Source organism: Podarcis cretensis (assembly GCF_951804945.1).
Source record: "Podarcis cretensis genome assembly, chromosome: 8".
Classification (NCBI taxonomy): Eukaryota; Metazoa; Chordata; class Lepidosauria; order Squamata; family Lacertidae; genus Podarcis; species Podarcis cretensis.
This window is the reverse complement of record NC_137177.1, coordinates 69,595,385-69,616,077: the sequence shown is the minus strand read 5'-3', so window position 1 is coordinate 69,616,077 and position 20,693 is coordinate 69,595,385. Positions and strand designations below refer to the sequence as shown.

General features: G+C 43.3%; 1 protein-coding gene across 12 annotated transcripts in view; it reads left to right on the top strand.

Moving 5' to 3' along the window:
• The window catches only part of VPS13D (vacuolar protein sorting 13 homolog D), a 121,288-nt gene that overhangs the window by 9,964 nt on the left and 90,631 nt on the right, over positions 1-20,693 (top strand). For 7 of the 12 annotated variants that reach the window (XM_079986641.1, XM_079986646.1, XM_079986644.1 and 4 more), the window contains 17 exons: positions 337-453; positions 1,233-1,337; positions 1,424-1,594; positions 2,889-2,989; positions 4,127-4,295; positions 5,119-5,211; positions 5,821-6,031; positions 6,867-7,046; positions 7,798-7,928; positions 8,815-8,887; positions 9,002-9,172; positions 10,094-10,224; positions 11,462-11,594; positions 12,171-14,402; positions 16,204-16,352; positions 17,590-18,633; positions 20,418-20,508. In XM_079986641.1, coding sequence (XP_079842767.1) covers positions 337-453; positions 1,233-1,337; positions 1,424-1,594; positions 2,889-2,989; positions 4,127-4,295; positions 5,119-5,211; positions 5,821-6,031; positions 6,867-7,046; positions 7,798-7,928; positions 8,815-8,887; positions 9,002-9,172; positions 10,094-10,224; positions 11,462-11,594; positions 12,171-14,402; positions 16,204-16,352; positions 17,590-18,633; positions 20,418-20,508 — 5,302 coding nt within the window. The remainder of the gene's footprint in view (positions 1-336; positions 454-1,232; positions 1,338-1,423; positions 1,595-2,888; positions 2,990-4,126; positions 4,296-5,118; positions 5,212-5,820; positions 6,032-6,866; positions 7,047-7,797; positions 7,929-8,814; positions 8,888-9,001; positions 9,173-10,093; positions 10,225-11,461; positions 11,595-12,170; positions 14,403-16,203; positions 16,353-17,589; positions 18,634-20,417; positions 20,509-20,693) is intronic. The other 5 variants (XM_079986647.1, XM_079986638.1, XM_079986645.1 and 2 more) reach the window with 2 other exon arrangements.

Sequence of the window (20,693 nt, the reverse complement as noted above, 5' to 3'; positions counted from 1 at the left end):
TGTAATTTCCTCTACGAAAAGATGGCTTGGGTGTTACTTTATTTTGAGTAGGAGGGAGGCGATATAGGCTCTTTTGAGCAACGAGGAAGATTTTACTGTAACAAATGATGAAGTGCAAAGGGTGTTGCCGCTGAGCATGTGACTGTGTATCATGAGCAAATGTTATGCAGTATATTATGCCAGACTGGAACCTTTAGTCCTTTTTGGTGATTGACCAGCATTTCCCTATTTAAGACGATATTCCGTCCGTTTTATGTGTTTAAAACCTTTGTTAGCAATAAGTTTGTACCTGCTAACTGAAGGGAACCTCCCCTTCTCCCTTTTATCCTCCTTCAGTTAAACATTCAAGATGTCCACCTGAGGTTTGAGGATGGCGTCACAAATCCTTCACAACCGTTCGCATTTGGAGTCTGCATAAAAAATGTATCTGTGCAAAATGCTGTAAATGAGCCGGTGAGTCAATGCTGTTCCCGTGAAGAATTGCCTCAGTGCTGTGTTGTGTAAAGTGCTTTAAAAAATGCCACTGGTTTCCATGGATGGAATGTTGAAGAAGAAAAATCTGAATTCAACTAAAGGATGTGTGAGTTCAAGAAACAGTGGTTTGATTAAGGTCTGAGGCAGAGACAGATTAACTAGTGATTTTCACTTAGGATAGATCAGCTAGTGAACGTCTTCTCATTTATTTTTTTTTGGCTCTTTCCTGTAACAAGTGATTTGATTTATGTTACTGTATTTGTTGTACCAAGTACCTTGTACTAGTAGTCTTCAACCTTCTCAGACTCAGAACCCACCCCAATTGTTACGGCCATATTGCTGCTACTGTGACCAGCGTTAAGTCAAGCTGTGACCTGGTAGTAGGTCCTGGCCACCAATTAAAGTTCAGTGCAATTGATCTTTTGTTGTTGTCTCTGGCAGCATGATCTGGGTTGCATTTTCTGTGTGTATTGGTCATAATGCTTAGATTATGAAGACACCTTGAAGACACCTTCAGCATGTTTGCAGAAACTTTTTTTATTGCTTTCAGGATTTGTAAAGATCTATCATTTTTAAATTTCGTTGAAGCGATTTTGTTGTTTTTAGAACATATTCTGTCTTTGTCTTGTGCACCATCTTGATGGTATTATGTTTGTAAATTTGATAAATCAGTAAAGTAATAAATGGAACAAGGTGTGCTGGTTATTTGATACTGTGTGGTTTTTCTGTGGCTCATATCTAGTTGTCCTCATTTTAAGGTGGAGGAGCTAATGAAGAAAAAGCAGCTGGATATTGCTGACTTCAGCATCTATTGGGACACTGATAGTGCTTTAATGGGAGACTTGCCACCTGGGGAGTTGCAGGTAAAAGCTTCTTCTTCTACCCCTTTGCCTGTGAGCGTGAGAAATGCTTGCCTATTCAGAGGAATTAACTTGGTTATGATTTCCAGGAAGCAATGGATGAAAGCATGGAAAGCCGTGACCATAACTACATCATGGAGCCTGTGTGTACCTCTGCCCTTCTAAAGAGAAACTGTTCCAAGGAGCCCCTCAAATCGCGGAATACCCCACGGCTTGAGTTTGACATTCAGCTGGAGACGATACCTCTGAAACTTTCACAGGTAAAAGCTGCTTTAAGGAGGTTGCCCTGTAAGGCGAACATTTCCAGTTGTCAAAGCCAGACAGTAACGGCATTCAGTGCTTGTTGGCAAAACCTACACAAATCAAGGCTGAATGTCATATCAAACAACTCATAGAAGAGGAATGCTAACATGCACCTTTCATTTTAACACAGAGTACCAGCATACATATACCACTCAAGCGAATCACGTACCATTTCTCCTGCATACAATATTTTCACGCATGCACGTGTTGCTTAACATTCTTCTTTACTCCAGGCTTGTATAGAATTGTATAGAAAGGCCCTTGTGTGAATTCTGCCTTTGCCATGAACTTGCTTGGCAGCTTAGGAGAGCCGCTTCACCACTGCCACTCCCAATTGGAGAATACATAGGCTTGTTGCGGCCAGATTTCAACCAGCCCTCTGGGTCTCCTTTTAACCATTAACTGTTCAGCTTTTAGGAAACCTCAGCTCTGACCTTGGTTTGTATTATTCTGCCCAGTTATGGCAGGTAAAGAATGTTGGAGAGCCTTTTCTTTTAAACTGGTGGGGGGGGGGGAGTCAAAAGAAAGGGGAGCGTTGAGTGGAGTTATCAAGAATTGAACATTGGCTTCTGTTCCCATGGAAAATAGCTTCTTACGTACGTAAAGGTCTCTGTGGTGGTATATGAGTCTCGCACCACCCCTTCCTAGAAAGATGCCCTTGGAAGTTTCTTTACCGTGGGAATGCAGTTCTCAGGTTGAGAAAGATTCTCCACATCTGTTATAAGGGTTACAACAAGGTATGTATACAGAGTGCTTTGAACACTTGAAGCACTGGGAAAAAATATGATGATGATCTTCCATGCTGCACCTTTTCTACCAATAGTACATAGCCTTACATGCCTATAGGCCACAAAAAAATGCAAGTAGTCAGCAGCGAATCTAACAGGTCAGGAGGGCTTGCTTCAAACCACAAAGCTTGAGTCCTCACAGCCAATATCTATGGAGGTTTCAGAAATTGCTTCCTATGTTCACATCACTTTTTTTAGCTTCTTTAATCTGAATTTGGGAATAAACTATCAAAGCCACTAACTATAAACCTGTTACCTCATTTGCGTCTCTCTAGCCTTGCCAGCTACCCTGGACAGTTACTTAAAGCCCATGTTGCCTTTTCGTTATACATGTGGACAGTTTTTTAGGCAAAGCGGCAAAGTTCATTCTTGAGTTCAGCCGTTAATATTGGCATTTGTGTTCTGTTACGGAATGCATCCGTACTGATTGCCTAACCACTGTATGGTGATTTTATTCACACAGACACAATACCGACAGATAATGGACTTTTTGAAAGAGCTGGATCGAAAAGAGCGACAACTCAGATTCAGAAGATGGAAGCCAAAGGTCCCCGTAGCTGGAAAGTATGAGCTCTGTTTTCTTGGATCAAATAATCATAACACACAAGTCTCCCTTTCCTAATTAAATACTGTTCCCTAAACCTTCTGGTATACTTTTTGTTGTTGATGATGATGATAAGAATGCACACTTGAGTTGCCATCTGCTTTTATGCTTAATTTTAAATACGACTGAAGAATATGCTCATACACAGAAACTACAGTTTGGAGGAGTGTCATAGCTTGGCAAAGTGACATATGGAGATAACAGTGCTAAGATGAAGAAGGGCTTTTGTTTGTTCGTGTGGTGTGCTTTCGGTAGCACCACTTGTGCATAGTAATCCTGTGATCATGAGTTTGTATGACTGGTGAGCTCAGCACATCATTTAGACAGAGCAGCCAATACTTTGTAAACAGGTTGCCTATAATAATTTTCTTCTGATCACTGAAGAAGGCTGATTGGGTTGAAATGTATCTGCTTGACAATTTTTTTTGTCATTCTATTGGATTTTAATCAGATTTTGACCATAGAGAAGTAAATTTGTTATTGTATCATCCCCCCCCCCCACCAACTTTTATCTTTTTGTTCACATTTATATATATTTTTATATTGGTCTAAAGCTGTACTTCGCTTTCCTGTAATATTCAGAAGCATTCTATATTATCTTACCCAACTTAGTTTTTAAGTTTTGTCTTGTTGGTTGGAGATAGTCTACCCCTTGTTGTTTTGACTTTTTAGTATAACCCAGTCGATCCCTTCGGCAGTGCACAACAGGTTTTAAAAAATTATCTTGCAGGCTGTAGGGTCTCTCTTACAGTGGTTAATGAAGATAAAATTGAACAAGTGGGGAGCTTGAAACGAAATACCAGCTAGAGTGTTTCCTTGGCTAAGGTGTTCCCATTTAGACCTGCAGCCTGCCTCAAGCAAGAGCCTTGTAGCACCATTTGTAGCTCATTCTTTTCTTGAATCTTTCTGCAACCTCAGGGATAACTGCTAACCACGAGTGTCCACTTGTTAGAATTTTAGTCTCATTTAAAATGTGTGTGTTGCTTTTCCTTTTTGACTTTTAATTACATTGCATGTAAAATGCCTTGAGGCAGTGAGTTAGAAGGTGATGATAATAATAATAATAACCAGAAATACATTCATTTGCAATGTTTCAGCTGCCGGGAGTGGTGGCTTTTTGCTCTGAATGCACACATTGCGGAGATCAGAGAGCAGAGGGAACGCTGTTCCTGGGATTTCGTGTTGCATCGGGCCCAAGATGCTGTATTGTACACAGATCTGTATTACAAGAAGTTAAAAGAAGTGGAGCTGTCTGATGAGGAGCAGGTATTGGGAAACAGCTGGGCTACCATATCTTAGCCATCATCTTGAGATTATAGCTCTGCAACTGGCATGTATAATCGTAATCCATTGTAGAGCTTTTATGGCTTAAAAAATATATATGTTTTTGCCTGTTGGAAACATTTTAGAGCTTACCTTTGTTCAGATTCAGGCATAGGCAAACTCCAGCCCTCCATATGTTTGGGACTACAATTCCCATCATCCCTGACCACTGGTCCTGTTAGCTAGGGATGATGGGAATTGTAGTCCCAAACATCTGGAGGGCCGGAGTTTGCCTATGCCTGGGATACATATTTGTAAGATGCTGCAATGTTTAGGTAAAACGGGCAGTTGTTTATAAGTAGCACAGCAGCAAGCGTTTGCAGAAGTTGAACATTTTCACTGCAGAAGTAGCATTTACAGAGACTCCAAGGAGTTCGTTATCACCTCCCTCCAGTGTCGGAGGCAGTAGGCCTCTGAGTGCTATTTAGAACCAGGATTTGAAACCAACTTCAAACAATGGGTTCCAATCATAGTAACTATAGTTTCCCGTTAGAATGTAATAGGCAACTATAGCAGAAATCTGGAAATCTGGTACACTGAGGAGTTGGGGGGTGGTGTGCATGCATACAAAGCTCATGCATCTTTCTCCTTAGTAAACCAAGATGCCTTGCATCCAGACTGGACCATTTACTTAAGTTGGTGTTGCGATTTCAAAGCTTAATTCTCATAACTTCAGATTAAGTGGCTCCTTCAAGAAAAGAAATGGCTATCTGAATGAAGAGTTGAGTCTTTCAGCTTTTGCCAACATTTCCTTTTCTGCCTGCAGGAGGAGATAGAGCGCATTGAGGATGAACAGACATTTGAGGAGCTGAAAATCTTGCGCGAGATAGTGTACAACAGATTCTGCGAACTTGCTGAGGTTAGAGATTTTATGAGATGCAATATTTAGAAGCACCTTAGGGGGTTTGGAGCTGCTAAAGATGCAAACAGAAAACGAACCCAACCTGGAAACGTCTGAGAGCAGTGACTTTAAGCACGTGAAATAACATCAGAATTATTGATTTGATTTCATGCGTTGTTTGAATTTATCCAGTATTCCGTGTGAGATACAAAGCAAAAAACAAACAAACCCCAAAACAAACACCCTGTGGCTAATGAGGTTTCTCAGTACACATTGGGCTGTATTTGGTTTACGTCTTTGTCCCCTTAGATTCCCCCTCCCTGTATATCATTTTTTGGTTCTTGCACAAATCTTGGGGCTCTCCCTAGCTATTCTGATCTCCTTTTTTTGTTTTTCGGTAATACCAGTTTGGATCCCGTTTCTGTCGCCACTGGATCGTGCTGTAGGTTAGAGGGTGTGGTGGTAGCAGTATTCCAGCAAACACGTTTAGAAAGAGCAGGGATAAAGCAGGTCAATCATGCATTCACTCCAGGCATGTAACAACAGTAAGAGAAAATAGTTCTGATTAGCAACCCCTTTTAAATTCCTCTTTTTTTAAAAAAGAATCATACCTTTCCTCATTTCAAGCAGAGCATCAAGGAGCCGCTGACCGATTCCTCAGAGGAAACGATTGAAATTGAATCGGATACTAGCAGCAGCGGAATGCTTCGCTATCTTCAGTCCTGGTTTCCTGGGTGGGGAGGCTGGTACAGCGATTCTCAGGAAGCCCTGGAAAAGGAATCTTTCGAAGGACTGCTTTCAGAAACATCTGAACAGTGGAGGCCGGACGATGTCGCTGGTACGGGAAAACTTACCCTGAAGCTCTAGATCAGTCGTGGGAAACGTGTGGCCCTCCAGTTGTTGTTGGACTACATTTCCCATCATCCCTCGTTCGTTGGCTATGGTGATGGGAGTCAGAAGTCCCAACAGGACTTGTGTGGCTGCAGGTTTTCCATCCTTGCTCTTGGTGAAGGTGCTGCCACACTGTACACAATAAGGACCCCTCCCCACACACACCTACAACAAACATGGCCCGGAACTTTATTAAAAAAGTGTGTTAAAATCGCGTAGTTGTGGTGTACTACATGGACAATACATATCCATGCCGATTATGCTGGAAAACCAGTAAGAGCCTGTTTTTACTAGATGTAGTTGGGAGCTGTGTTGTTCCATTCCTGGGACTGGCAATAGAAAATGTGGATGGCTGTTCCAAAGACCAGGTTTTGATAAAGAGTCTAATTGGCACTCAAACCCTGTACCTGCCAGTTTAAAACCTGTTCCACATCTGTTAAAATGATCTGCCTCTGGCAAAATATGAGTTGTCTTGGCATCCAGAAGGATCTGGGGGACTTTCCTGCTGATTCTGCAGGGTCTCTTCCATCCAGCCTTCTTAAATTCTGAGATAGGGGTCTGGGCCAAGCGTGGATTTCTGTTCATTGTTAAAAATAATTATTTTGTGCTCCTTTAAGTTTGTGCGGTAGTATTCATATATTTTTTTTAAAAAAAATCTCAAAAAAACAACAGCACAATTAATGGCCAGAAGCTCTTACTCTCTAGTTAAGGTTGGGCAGATTTGCTTGCAAGTGCTTTGCATTTTCTAAAGTCTCTGCTGTTTCCTCTCCTTGTATTATTAGGTGCCGATGATTTTTTTGATCCAGCTGCAGATGTCTCCAACATAAACACCTTCACAAAGAGGGATCACGTTTTGGCAAAGTTAAATCTCCAGCTGCAAGGTGGCTCTGTCACTTTGCTGCATGCTGGGAAGAAGGGCCTGCAGGCCCATGAAAGAGCTTTCATGCAGCTTGAATTTTCAGGTATTGATTGTGTGTGTGCGCACGAGAGAGAAACCTCTTTCTGTTAAAATTATGAACTGGAATCTCCAGTGGTGCAGGGGACCACTAGTGCAGTGTTAAACACTTCTAATGCAGGAAAACCTTCTAAGCAGTCTCTTCTGCTCTTGAACAGCACATGCCATCAGGAAGTAGTGGTATTGGTGAGAATTGCAGTAACAGCGAGCTGCTCAAAATAGGCACCTTACCAGGCAATAAGAAAATGGCAGTGGGATACAAGGACGAGGTGGGTTCCCTGCGCCAGCCATACATCAGTATCCCTGACAATCCTTTGGTAGCTTTAGACCTGCCCCCCAACACAGTTCGCACAATTATATGTGGGTGATTTTCTGTGCTCGGACGAGGCCCACAAGGGAGCCAACCTAGCATTTATTGGTGACAGCCCAGACACTGCCAGTTCTTTAATACGGCTCTTGCAACCAAACAAAATGTCATGGTTGCATTCTCCTTGGGGCTGCAATGGAAAAGGCCCTGTTCCTTATGTAGGTCAATGTGCCTCCACATAGGTTGGATTTGAAGCAGAGTCTCACTTGCACTGCTGGGAAATATCATATGGGACAGACATGATTGCAGCAGCGTTTGTAACAAACAAGATGCATTAGCCCTTGCTGTCAAGGGGTATTTATCTTCCTTGTTTCTGTTTTTCAGCAGACCAATGCCGTGACTATTTTTTTGAGTCAACATGACACTGTCTTTTGTGTGCTTCTTTTTCTAGGAGTAACCATCTTAGCAGAATCTCTTCCTCGGAGGAATTCTTCCCTTTTCAAGGTTCAGCTTGGTGGCCTCTTCCTACGAGACTTAGCGACGGAAGGGACCATATTCCCTGTCCTTGTCTTCCCTAACCCCGTATGTTGAATTGTGCCGATAACATTTGTTGCAGAACTTGGAATTTAACATATATGTTACATTGTGTTCATAAAAGGGGTCGGGGGACAACCAGTTTTCTGCTAAAGTGAGTTGGGGGGATTATCCAGCTTTGGGCTGCAGGCACATCTGCTAAAGCAGCTTGTGCCAGCCTGTTGCCCCCTAGTTCTTCTGAACTGCAACTCCCATGATCCTCTGTCAGCATGGCCCCAAAATCAGGAATGATAAGAGTTGATAGTCCAACAGTATCTGGAGGTCCACAGGTTAGTGACCCATACCTTAATGATTTGCCTTGAGCTAGAGAGATTGCAAAAAAGGGGCATGCATTTTTTTAAAAAAGTATTTTCATTCTGATTTCTATTTGTGAATTTGATCACACACTCTGAAAAGGATTTACTTGAATGTAAGCTGCATTGGTTTCAACGGGACTTGCTTCCAAGTGGATATGTGTTTAGGATTGCATCTGCCATTATTAAAATTCCACAAGGCCATTAGTTGCACCAATAAGCCCAAGAAATGATAGAAATTACAACAGAATGTAGAACGTTTTGTTTCGAATAGATGCTGGATGAGCAAGATGTAACACACAGGGTACAGTGTGGCGAGATCCAGTTTGGTGTAGCAGTGCGAGCATTGCACTTGCACCTGGGAGACCAGGGTTCAGATTTCCACTGGGCCATAAAGCTCTCACTAGGTGAACTTGGGCCAGTCACTGCTTCTCAGGCTATTCTACCCCACAGGGTTGTTGTGGGGATTAAATGAGGAGGGGGCAGAGCCATATACTCCGCCTTGAGCTCCTTGGAGGAGAAGGTGGGATATAAACGCAGTAAATAATAAACTATAGTAATATCTTTCTTGTTCTCATCAGCAAAAAGAAGTCGGCTGTGTCTCTTCCATTGGTCTCCAGACGTCCTCTTCAGACACGAGTAATGAAAGCGCTGGTAACATTTCTCATTTTTGTAGCAAATCTATTGTTAACAACTGAAAATACACCTGGGCGCTGTGCGTGTCGGTGGCATCATTGCTGATCTATGTTGTGCTCTGTTTTGATTCAGCTGCTGATCCTGCTGTTCCAGTGTTTGAGATGCTGTATGAGAGAAACCCAGTTCGCAGCAATTTTGAGAGACGTCTGGAAGTCAGTACCCGACCTCTAAATATTATTTACAATCCACAAGCCATTAAGAAAGTAGCCGATTTCTTCTACAAGGGAAGGGTTCATACCTCAGGTTAACCTTTCTTGTTTTTTGCTAGAATAATTACATTTCTTTATTTTCCTTTCCTTTCCTTTCTTTTTCTTTTTTTATTTCTTCATACTTAAGTACTGTCAAAGTAGAAATAAAGAATTTATTCGGTACAATGCATGTGCACTAGTAAGAATTGAATGAGATTTCTTATATGTAAGCTATGGAACTCACTGCCCCAATATGTTGTGATGGCCATCAAGTTAGAATTTTTATTGCATTACCTTGATGTGGTCATCATAAAGTATTCCTGAGCAGACTTGACTCCTGGATGATTTTCCACATCCAGTGTCTGGGAGACTTTGAGCCCCCAGGGAGAGTAAGAGGCATAGAATAATAAGAGCATCTCAGTACAAGAAATCAAGAGGTAGATTACCATCGACAGATGGCTGTTCAGCTCATACCTGCAGAGTTCCAGCAAGGGGTGAATTACTAATTACCCTCTTGGAGCTAAACCTGGGAGAGAAATAACTTTGTGAGCATAGAGTGGTTCTTGCACATAAATGACATCTGCGATGGCTTATGAGTCCTCTGTGAACATTGTTTTATCTTCATAAAGTCCAAATGGAATGTGTGACTGGCTTTTAACAATGTCTTGGCGGGTGCAGGAAGAGGAAGTTTTCTCAATTATGGACATTTCCTGCATAGAACATTTATTTTAGAATTAAGAAGAGGCAACTCCCAAATTGTCAGTTACACTATTTGCCTAGTTAGAGAGAGACGCTCCTTCTGACTTTTATGCTCATAAAAGAGGGAAAATAACCTTCTCTTAACTTAGAAATCTCGCCCCCCCTTTTTTTCTCCCGCCTATGAAACTTATCTCCATTGATTGTTACTTTTTTCCTTTCTGTACCATTGAAGTGTAAGCAAACTCCGGCATCCACCTCTGTCTGTCTCTCGGTGCAGGTTTCGGATGCCAGTCTGAGCTGGAGCTGAGAGTGGCTGCAGCTGCCAGGAGACAGTACAACAAGCTCAAAATGCAGACGAAAGCCGAAATCAGGCAAACCATCGACCGCTTGCTTGTGGGGGATTTCATTGTAAGGGGACTTCAAAGGATGGTGACTTGTGCTCTTTGCATCTATGTGTATCAGCGTGAAAGTAGCTTAATGTAATGTCGGTCTCTGGATCAGAAGGGAGAGAGAGGACCAATGGACAAGCACACACTTTGAAAAATTAAGTGTACAAAATGTGGTATATTAAGGGGGGAAATTTGCATGGATTTTTATTTATATATTTTTTTTGCAAACTATGGTTGGCCTGGATTTTGGCTGGAATATGAATAGCAGAACCAGTGACAGAGCGCCCGGTTTGCATGCAGGAAAGGTTGCTAGGTAGGGCTCTCAATGTTCCCTGCCTGAATTCCTGGTGAGCAGCTGCCAGTCACTGTGTAGATAATTCTTATTCATTATAAGGTGGCTTCCCATACAAGAGTTGGCTCAAATTATACCGATTTTACATCAGTTACACTAGCTAACTGGTTTATTTATGGCAGGGGTGGCCAACTCCTGAGGGACTGCGATCAACTTTCAGAATTAAAATCTGACAGTGATCTACCCCCTATTTTTAGGGGTTCAGGTTAAAATTGTTGACCTTTTTTTACAGGTGGGAAATACCCCATTTTATGCCCATTTTGGTTCTGTTTTGGGGGGGATTTTTAAGGGGGAAGGGGATTACTCGCTCACAAAAACAGCTTCCTCTCTGGTTGTCTTCGGACATACTATGAAGATGTTTTTGTTACCCAAGCATTATCCACTCTTTTTGTTTCTCTATACTGATTTGTCAGTGCTGTTTTTAATTTTTGTGCGCCTTGGAACTCCCTGAATAAACGTTTGGCAGGTACCTTCATTTTATATGTTTTAGATGCCTGTTAAAACCCTTTTCGTTTCAACCAAATGAAAGTTACATTTACTTAGTTTTAAATTTTGCTGATTTTAAACTATATGTTATTGGTAATTGTTTTACCCTGTTACGTACACAACTTGGATAATATTCAGCTTCTTGAATAAATAAAATTCATAAAGTGCTCTTGCAATTATTAGCTGTTCATTTCTACTGCTTTATTTTTATGATTGCAGTTATAAAAATGACAATAGCTAAGAAAGCAAAAATGAGAACAGCAAAACCAAATGAACAGAGGCTTGCACATAATATAAACAACAATTGTTATAATGTTCCTTTGTAGTATTTGGGGCTAGCTGTTTTCTTGCAATCTTATTGGACCTATATATAATCAATAAACTTCTTTTTAAATTTTGTTTTCTTTTTTCTTTTCAGGAAGAAAGCAAACGCTGGACAGTGTGCCTTGATATTTCTGCTCCTCAGGTGATCTTCCCTGATGACTTTAAATTTGCTGATCCAGTTTTAGTAGTGATCGATTTGGGAAGAATGCTGCTTACCAACACACAAGGTACTGTTTACACTTTTAGTAGGGTGATGGTGGTGGAGGAGGAGCATGCCTGTTAATCTTGAAATCAGAAAATTGTTATTTTATTCAAAATGCTTTGAATAGGAAGAGAATCTGTGGGGTATTGCCAGTGCTAGTACTTAAAAAAAAAACCCTTTTGAAAAAACAGCTAAAACTGTGACTGAATATTTTGATTTAGAATGCAAGGAACCAGAATCCTGGAAGCAGCAAGGAGTTCAGTTCCTATGCCAGTTTCTTTTCTAATTACACATATTTATGCCATGAATTCTGCTCATATTGACCCAGAGCAGATTCCAACGTATAGTTAGCAGAGTAAAAGAAACTTAGCACATTACAGGATTCCCAAAAAATAGACCAGAGGCAAATAATACTTCATCCAGGAGAGCTTTACTGCTACTGAAGGCAAATGAGCATAATGGTCACAAATCCAATACATTCAGGATTGGCGCTGTCCGGTTGCCGCAGACAGGCTTTGTTCATGGATAGACTTTGAGCATAAGGTTGAGAAAGAGAGAATACCTGACTAAATTTCTCTCTCCTGTCTTCTCAATCTTCTAGAGGAGCACAAAAAGAGGAGCTCCGGTGGTCCATCTTCAGAGCTGAGTGACCTGAGCGATGATGAGTATAAAACGCCTCTTGCAACCCCTCCAAGCAGCCCGCCTCCTGAAATTAGTGTGGCTGGCGAGGACAAAACTCTCAAGTTCACGGGGGTAGAAATCAGTGAAGCGCAGCTGCAGGCGCACTTGATGAGCAAAAAAATGTATGAGACCTACAGCTTGTCATTCATGGATCTGCAGATCATGGTCGGCCGAGTGAAAGACAATTGGAAGCATGCCCAGGACAGTGATGTCGGTCCAACCCATGTGGTGGAGAAATTCAACGTCCACTTGCAGCTGGAACGCAGGTTGATCTACACCTCTGATCCCAAGTACCCAGGAGCCGTCTTGTCTGGGAACCTGCCTGATTTGAAAATACACATCAACGAGGATAAAATAATGGCTCTGAACAACTGCTTTGGAAGGCTGAGCACATCTGATACGGACATTGCGGGCTCTTCGCAGATAGGCAAAGAGGTGACTTTTTCAGATCTGGACCAGCGCGGAAGTTTGCACAGCTCTGTGGTGAATTTAACACAGAGCGTGATGGTGGTAGAACAACACACTAAGGAAGTCCTTGTAGAATCGCAACTGCTTTTAGCAGAGTTCCAAGTTAACTGTATGCAATTAGCCGTTGAAAGCAACGGCCGGTATATCTCCGTCCTCAAGGTTTTCGGCACGAATGCGCATTTTGTGAAGAGGCCTTACGACGCAGAAGTTTGCCTCACAGTCCATGGCTTGCTGCTGGTTGACACTATGCAAACCTACGGTTCTGATTTTGACCTCTTGATGGCTTCTCACAAGAATCTCAGTTTCGATGTTCCAACAGGAAGCCTCCGGGACAGCAGAGCCCAGTCCCCTGTCGGTGGGCTCGATGAGACTTGTGTAGCTGACAGGGTGCACTCAACCAAGAAATACGCTGTGGCATCAAGTGATTTGCCTGGCAGCTTCCCACAGGACGACGAATCCTTAATTAAGTTGGAATACCAGTTTGTGAGTGCAGAGTGCCCCTCCATGAACTTGGACAGCACTCTCCAAGTGATATCGGTTCAGATGAACAACCTGGATATCATTCTCAACCCGGAGACGATCGTTGAGCTGATTGGCTTTCTCCAAAAGTCCTTCCCAAAGGAGAAAGACGATTCTAGTCCTCAGCCACTCATGACCGATGCAGAAAGGCATTTCAGTGAGCAGGAAACCTTCCAGACCACCCACGCCCAGAGTACAGAGGTAGCAGTAGACATCCACTGGTTAAACGTACTTCTCCTTAGGACTGTTACGATGGTGAACGGAGAAAAACTTGGCCGGAAAATTGCAACGGCGAGCATTGGCGGAACCAAAGTGAACGTCTCCATGGGCAGCCGGCTGGACATAAATGGCTCTCTGGGTTGCTTGCATCTTATGGACCTGACTCTGGACAGCATGAAAAACCAGTATGTCGTAAGCATTGGGAATATGATGCGGTATGAAAACCTCACCCAGGTCACGGGCTCCTTCAAGCCTACGTTTCTCCAGTTCGACGATGCCAGTAGCCTTCCTGACGCCTTGAGCTTCACTTTCTCAGAGAAGTCGAAAGAGGAGTGCTCACTCCAGCTCAGGATGGCCTCGCTACATTACAACCACTCGGCCAAGTTCTTGAAAGAGATCACCTTGTCCATGGATGAGCTGGAGGAGAACTTCCGCAGCATGCTGAAGAGTGCAGCCACGAAAGTGACCACCGTCTTGGCCACGAAGACGGCCGAGTATAGCGAAATGGTGTCTCTGTTCGATACGACGCCTCGGTCCAGGGACCCCTTCAATTTGGAAAACAGCGAAGGGGAGGAGGTCTTTCCGGTGCGCTTCAAAACCGAAACGATCAAGCTTATTTTGAATGTGAACATTGAATCCCCAGTGGTATCCATACCCCGGAAGCCGGGCAGCCCAGAGCTGCTGGTGGGGCATTTAGGGCAAATATCGATCCAGAATTTTGTGGCCGGAGAGGACAGCCTGAGAAGTGATAGGCTTCAAGTTGAAATCAGAGATATTAAAATGTATTCTCTAAACAGCAGTCATTTAGCAGCCAAGAAAGAAGCTTCTTCTGAGATGCCAGATGCACTGCACCCTCCTTCAGGTGTTGCTAGCAGCAGTGGAAGCAGCCAGGAAGATCCTCAGTTCACTCGGCACGATTTCTTTGAATCCTTACATAAAGGCCATGGTGAGTTAAACAAGGCTTGGGCTCGTTTGCTCCCACTTGTCAGAGCTACGGATTTATTGGTAACCATGCAGTCAATCTAAGTCAGGGGTGGAGAACTTTGGGTCCAGGGACCATATGCAGATGTCTAGGCCTCTTTCTGGCACTTGGGACTCTTCATTGATCTTGCATCACAGTCTCCTTGGGAGTTTTTGCCTAGCTTTAATGTGTCCTGATAATGCTTCTTGCTTGCCAGAATGGAGGGTAAAGTGTGTGTATAAAAAACTAGCCTACTGCACAAAGGTGAAATCTACATTTGATGCTCTGCTTACCATTGGCATGTGGCCCCTGGAAGATTGCACGGAATGTGGCCCTCGGACTGGGGAAAAAAAAGGTTCCCCACCCTTGTATTAAGTAGTAATTGGTGTTTTCTTTCATCTATAGCAGTGTTTCCCAAACTTGGGTCTCCAGCTGTTTTTGGACTACAAATCCCATCAGCTCTGACCACTGGAAGTTGTAGTCCAAAAACAACTGGAGACCCCAAGTTTGGGAAACACCGATCTATAGCTTCTTCCCATTTTGAAGTAATTTTAGACACAAAAGATCTCAACTGTTTACTGATTATTAACAGATTTGCACAGCTTAGCATGGCTTTGTATTTCTAGAGGATTCTGGAAAGAGAAGATAGTCAAAGGCAATTGGCTTTGACTGTCATCTCTTCCCAGAAACCTCTGGAATTTTTCAGGGCTGTGGGCGAGCATGGTCTTCTGTTCGTACTGCGCTACACTTAGTAGCAGGAGGAGAGACTTCTGCTTCTTCTTTTTTAAAACTTTTGCAAACCTCAGCACGGACAAAAGCCCCAGTAATGAGAATTGTGCGCTGCCAAACATTGGAAAATTCAGGACATGCAAGAGGAAGTACTTCTTCACAGCACACACAGTGGTACCTCTGGTTATGAACGCTTCTGGTTACGCACGCTTCGGGTTCTGAGCTCTGCTAACCTGGAAGTAGTTGCTCCTGGTTGCAAACTTTGCCCCGGGATGCGAGCAGAAGTCATGCGGCAGAGGTGCGCGCACAGCCGGAGGCACCATTAGCGAAAGCGCACCTCAGGATAAGAATGGTTTCAACTTAAGAACGGACCTCCGGAACGAATTAAGTTCGTATCCAGAGGTACCACTCTAGTTCAGGTGTAGTTAACGTGTGGAATTTGCTCCCACAAGATGTAGTGACAGACACAAATTTGGATGGCTTTAAAAGAGAATTATACAATTTCATGGCGGATCAGGCTGTCAGTGACTGCTATCTGCGATGACTATACCCGTTGCTGGGAATTCCAGGTGGGGAGAGAGCTCTCGTTGGATTCCCATAGACATTTGGTTGGCCACTGTGAGAACAGGGTATTTGGACCAGATGGGCCTTTGGCCTGATCCAGCAGGGCTCTTCTTCAGTTCTTACTGAGTGAATGTGTGAACGCCTAATCACTAATTTGCATAATGCAGGCTGTTACGGGTTGTAGCAGGCAGCACCTTTTCAGCATGTGAGTTCAAACAACAGAATTGGAATCGAGGTTTCCATCTTGGCTGGTGAAGCTGCTACCTATAGCCTGGAGTGTTTTTATCGTGTTTTTACTATTCTGCTGGGAGCCGCCCAGGGTGGCTGGCATAACCCAGCCAGGTAGGCGGGGTATAAATAATAAAATTATTATTATTATTATTATTATCATCATCATTAGGGATGGCCCATCTCTGGTCCTTATCAGATCATAACGCCTGTGACTGTTAATTCAGACCTTAATAACGTTGAACACACGTCTCCTTAATTGCAGCATTTCATATTTTGAATAATGCCACTATCCAGTTCAAACTGGAGAAGATTCCAGTAGAGCGCGATGCAGAGTTGGCCTTCTCCATGAACGATGATGTTGAAATTTCAAGCCTTATGCGGATCGAGGGGAAATTTGTCAACCCTCTGCGGGTAGAGTACACTTCTGTTTCTAATTTTGGGTAGTGTTCCTCCTGCTAGAGATGACCATGATGCCATTGTGGTACACATGCTGCATTTATTATTATTAATATTATTTGTTATTGATTACATATATATACCACCCTTCGTCCAAAGATCTCAGGGTGGTTCACAAGATAAAAGGGATGAAAGCACAAAATAAATAGTTAAAACAAATCAAAACAATACCCCCAAGACATTTAAAATGCTTTAGAGTGGTCCCTGTGTGATAACCTTTAACTCCTCCGTCTATTTTGTGGTAATTCACAAAGTGGCCTCTCTCTGTGTGGGGCAGTTTCAAGCACCTGCAATAAAAGTATGGTCCTGCCAGCATACTGTCCTCTAGCTGATTTTGTAGCATGGAGTTTAGTGTGAATAATAATTTAACAAGGGCTGTTCGGAAGAAACTCCCCTTATGCATTTACAGTATGATACTGCTTCCAGGCTAATGTACCTGCTGGCCACAATTCTTCACTGACGGTACTTCCACCATCTTGCAGGTGTAGAGAGCTCTTTCTCACTAATGCTGCACAGCATCAGTAAAATAGGCCTGGACTGGCAGCCGTAGTTAGGCTCTTCTTCTCCTGGTCCAGGAGCCCATCGCTGCTGGGCTAATGCCTCCAAGTTGCCTAGTTAGGAAACTCTTCAAGTAGTTTGCATACATTCCACTGCCAGGAAACCACAGCTTTGTTTCCTGTCTAGCCTAGGCCAGAAGTCCTTCTCTCTCCTGCCTATCTAGAAACAATTTGGCAACAGCAGAGGAGCTCTGGAAGAAAATAGAGGTGGCGGGAAAGATTAGTTTAAAGCTAAGGAAAGATAATTAGTTTAAAGGTAAGAGAAGAGAATTTTTTTCTCAGTAGGCAAGAGACAAAAGGACTTCTGATCTAGGCTACACAGGAAACTAAGCTGAGGTTTCCTGGAAGAGAGGCGGAAGAGGAGCACATGCAGATTTCTTGACGAGTTTTCTGTCTTGATAAGTTGGAGACATTAGTCCAGCAGTAATTGGGTCCCTTTATCCAGCAGAGGATGGTAAGTTCCAGTGAACCATCTTTGCCCCACCATGTGTTCACTGAAGAAGTGGGGGAAATTTCATCTGAACAGCCCTACTCTCATGCCAGAAGAAGCATGATACATGTGGTTGAAAGTATCACCAGACTTCTTGAAACTCAGTTTCCAAAGTGTTTTACAATGCACATCTTTTCCCTTAAAGGTGGTGCTGGCAAAACATGTGTATGAGCAAGTCTTGCAAACCCTTGACAACTTAGTTTGCAGTGAAGATTTGACCAAGCCACCATCCAGCTTTCCATCCTCCCCATATCCCAGCTCTAGCTCCCCATCAGTATCGCTCCGCAGCATGAGCACGGACTTTTCCACTGACAGGAAGGAAAACGGGCTCTTCAGTCACTCCAGCTTTTCTGCGTCTTCGAACAAATTTGTGCCTGTCAAGGAAGTGGCACAGTCCTTTACTCAAATACAAGCCACCTTTCACATTTCAGAGCTCCAGGTTCAGCTGAGTGGTGACCTTACGCTTGGGGCACAAGGCCTGGTTAGCTTGAAATTTCAGGATTTTGATGTTGAGTTTGCCAAGGACCACCCTCATACCTTATCCATTCAGATTGCCTTACGTTCTCTGCTGATGGAGGATCTTCTGGAGAAGAATCCAGACTCTCTGTATAAGAACCTCATGGTGTCACGCGGAGCACCCAAACCATCCAGTTTAGCACACAAGGAGTACCTTTCCCAGTCTTGTCCATCCGTGTCTAATGTGGAATATCCAGACATGCCCCGTTCCCTCCCTTCTCATATGGAGGAAGCTCCTAATGTCTTCCAGCTGTATCAGCGGCCCACCTGCGTCTCCCAAAGAAGACACAAAGAAGATGCAGACTCAGGCTATCCGTTAACGCCGCCCCCTTCTCCCACCGCCGAAAGGACAGCTACACCTTGCGGGAAGAGCGACTTTGACGATTCCTTGGTCCACATCAACATGTTGCTGGTGGACAAGAAGCACCCAGAGTTCTCTTCCAGTTATGGCAGAATCAACCGTATTGTGGATGTTGACTTTAACTGTTTGGATGTTTTGATAACTCTGCAAACTTGGGTGGTGATACTGGACTTCTTTGGGATTGGGTCAACTGCCGAGAATCACAGCTTGAAGTCACAGCCTGAAGATGTGCAGCATACCGTTAAATCGGAGGCAAATGTATTGTCAGCCTCGGAAGGCCAGGACTCTCTAAATACCAAACTGGATCTGAAGGTACGAGAGGGGCAGGGGGTCCTGTTTGTCTTCATAAATTATGTCTTCATGCAGTGACTACTTGCCAGGTTGTCCCTTTGGCAAGTAGGACTCCCAATAGACTCTTCTGGGTTGCCACTTTGGAGAAGAGAAACAGGGTTGTATCCAATGCTAATCATACTCAGAGCAGACCTATTGACGTTTAGGGACATGGCCAAGAGGCACTTCCATTTCAATGGGTCTACTACTCTTGAGTAGAGCTTTGTTGGATTCAAACCAGGAGCTTCACTTCTCTAAACAGCAGTATAAATGGAAGAAAAGTGGCTTTCTTCCAAGGTCTGCACTTGTCAGATATCTTGTGACAGAGGCAGAGTCTTCTGTTAAGCCAGTGCATCATGTGGTTTGCTCTTGCATAGCTGATTTTTAAAAAGAAATAAAACAGCTGGTGCCATGGATGGGTAGGAGATGGATTCAGACTGTGGCACGAGGGGTCATTCACTCTTTGTTCCTCTTTTGGTCCCGAATGGAATCATCACATTTTCTGCCTGCTATCTGCAATGGCCTCCCCTTGCCAACTGAAGACTTTACAGGGCATAATTCAGGACTGTGACAGAAGCAAAGGGTTGAAGCACTCCTCATTCCATCTCATTGTGCTTTTCATGTTGGCTCTTTATTACAAGGATAACTGCATGTCATGCCTGGTTTGACCCTCACTTGCACAGAAGTTTGGAGAAGAGAAGAAACTTCTGCTGGCTCTCCTGTTCTCCAAACTTGTATGCAGGTGGGAATACTTTGCCTCTCTTCCAAGTCAAGCATGAAGGTAGGCTTGTGTTGACTACAAACCAATAAGGCAAATCAATATGTAAGTTTGTATTTGTTTTTTGAGTAGGCATTCAGATGTATTTCAAAACATACTTCTGATTGTTCCGATGACAAAAGTTCTGAAGGAGATTTGGAGACATGAAGGTTGGCTTGATTCAGACATCGTGCCAAACCATTGTTAAAGGAAATTTATCCTTTGCGTTGTCATTTTGCAAACTGGCTTATAATTAGCTCTCAGTGCAGAATCAGAAACTGGTTTGATGTGGCTTTGTAAACCATGGTTTGTTTATGATTTGGCATAGTGTTTTAATGCTGACAAGCCATTGTTGTAGCTGTCCCCCTGTTTCCGGAGACCACTGAACCTGGACCTGTGAGCTGGATATTTGGGGAAGCGCCATAGCTCTGTGGCAGAACATCTGCTATGCATGCAAAAGAAAGCCTTAGGTTCAATCTCTAGCATTTCCAGGTAGGGGTGAGAAAATGTCCCCTGTCTGAATTCTTGGAGAGCTGCTGCCAGACAGTGTAAACCAATGGTCATAGATGAACCAATGGTCATTATAAGGCAGTTTCCTATGTTCCTCTGGTTGCCAAGCAATCGGAAGTTGAAAGCAAAGAAACAACTGTAATCCATGGTTTGCCTGACTTTAAAAAACAAACAAACACCCAAATCATGGTTTGTATTCTGAACTGTGGTTGATACAATCAACAGCCAGGGTAGTGTTTGAATTTAGCCTTCCTGTCAAAGTAACTCTTAGAGCCAGTATGTAGCCAGCTATATGGTAAGGCAAATTCCACTGGATGTGTCTCTTACCTGTATTGCTAGCTCCTGTTGCTTTCTGGATGTCTTGAATCTCTTGTCTCATAAGGATGACCTTTAAAATGTGCCTTGAGGAATAATATTCAGGAGGAAGGCTTGTAGCACTTGGATGGAAAAGGTCATACATCTGAGCATGTTTCCAGTCTCATCCTTTCTGCTTTATTAGGTGCATTCCCTCTCCTTAGTTCTGAATAAGACGACCAATGAACTTGCTAAAGCGAATGTATCTAAACTGGCCACTCATGTGGAAATGATTGGTGAGTGTGAGTTGCCTACACTTCTTATGGGGTGGGGATTTCATTATAGAGAGTTGTGTTTCGGGATGATTTTCACACTTGGGAATCACTGCCGGTCTTACTCCCTTGTGCCACATAATGTCCCTTTTGGACTTGCTAAATACCCAATTTGCCAAGCAGAAAACCGGAGGAAGGGAACATGCAGC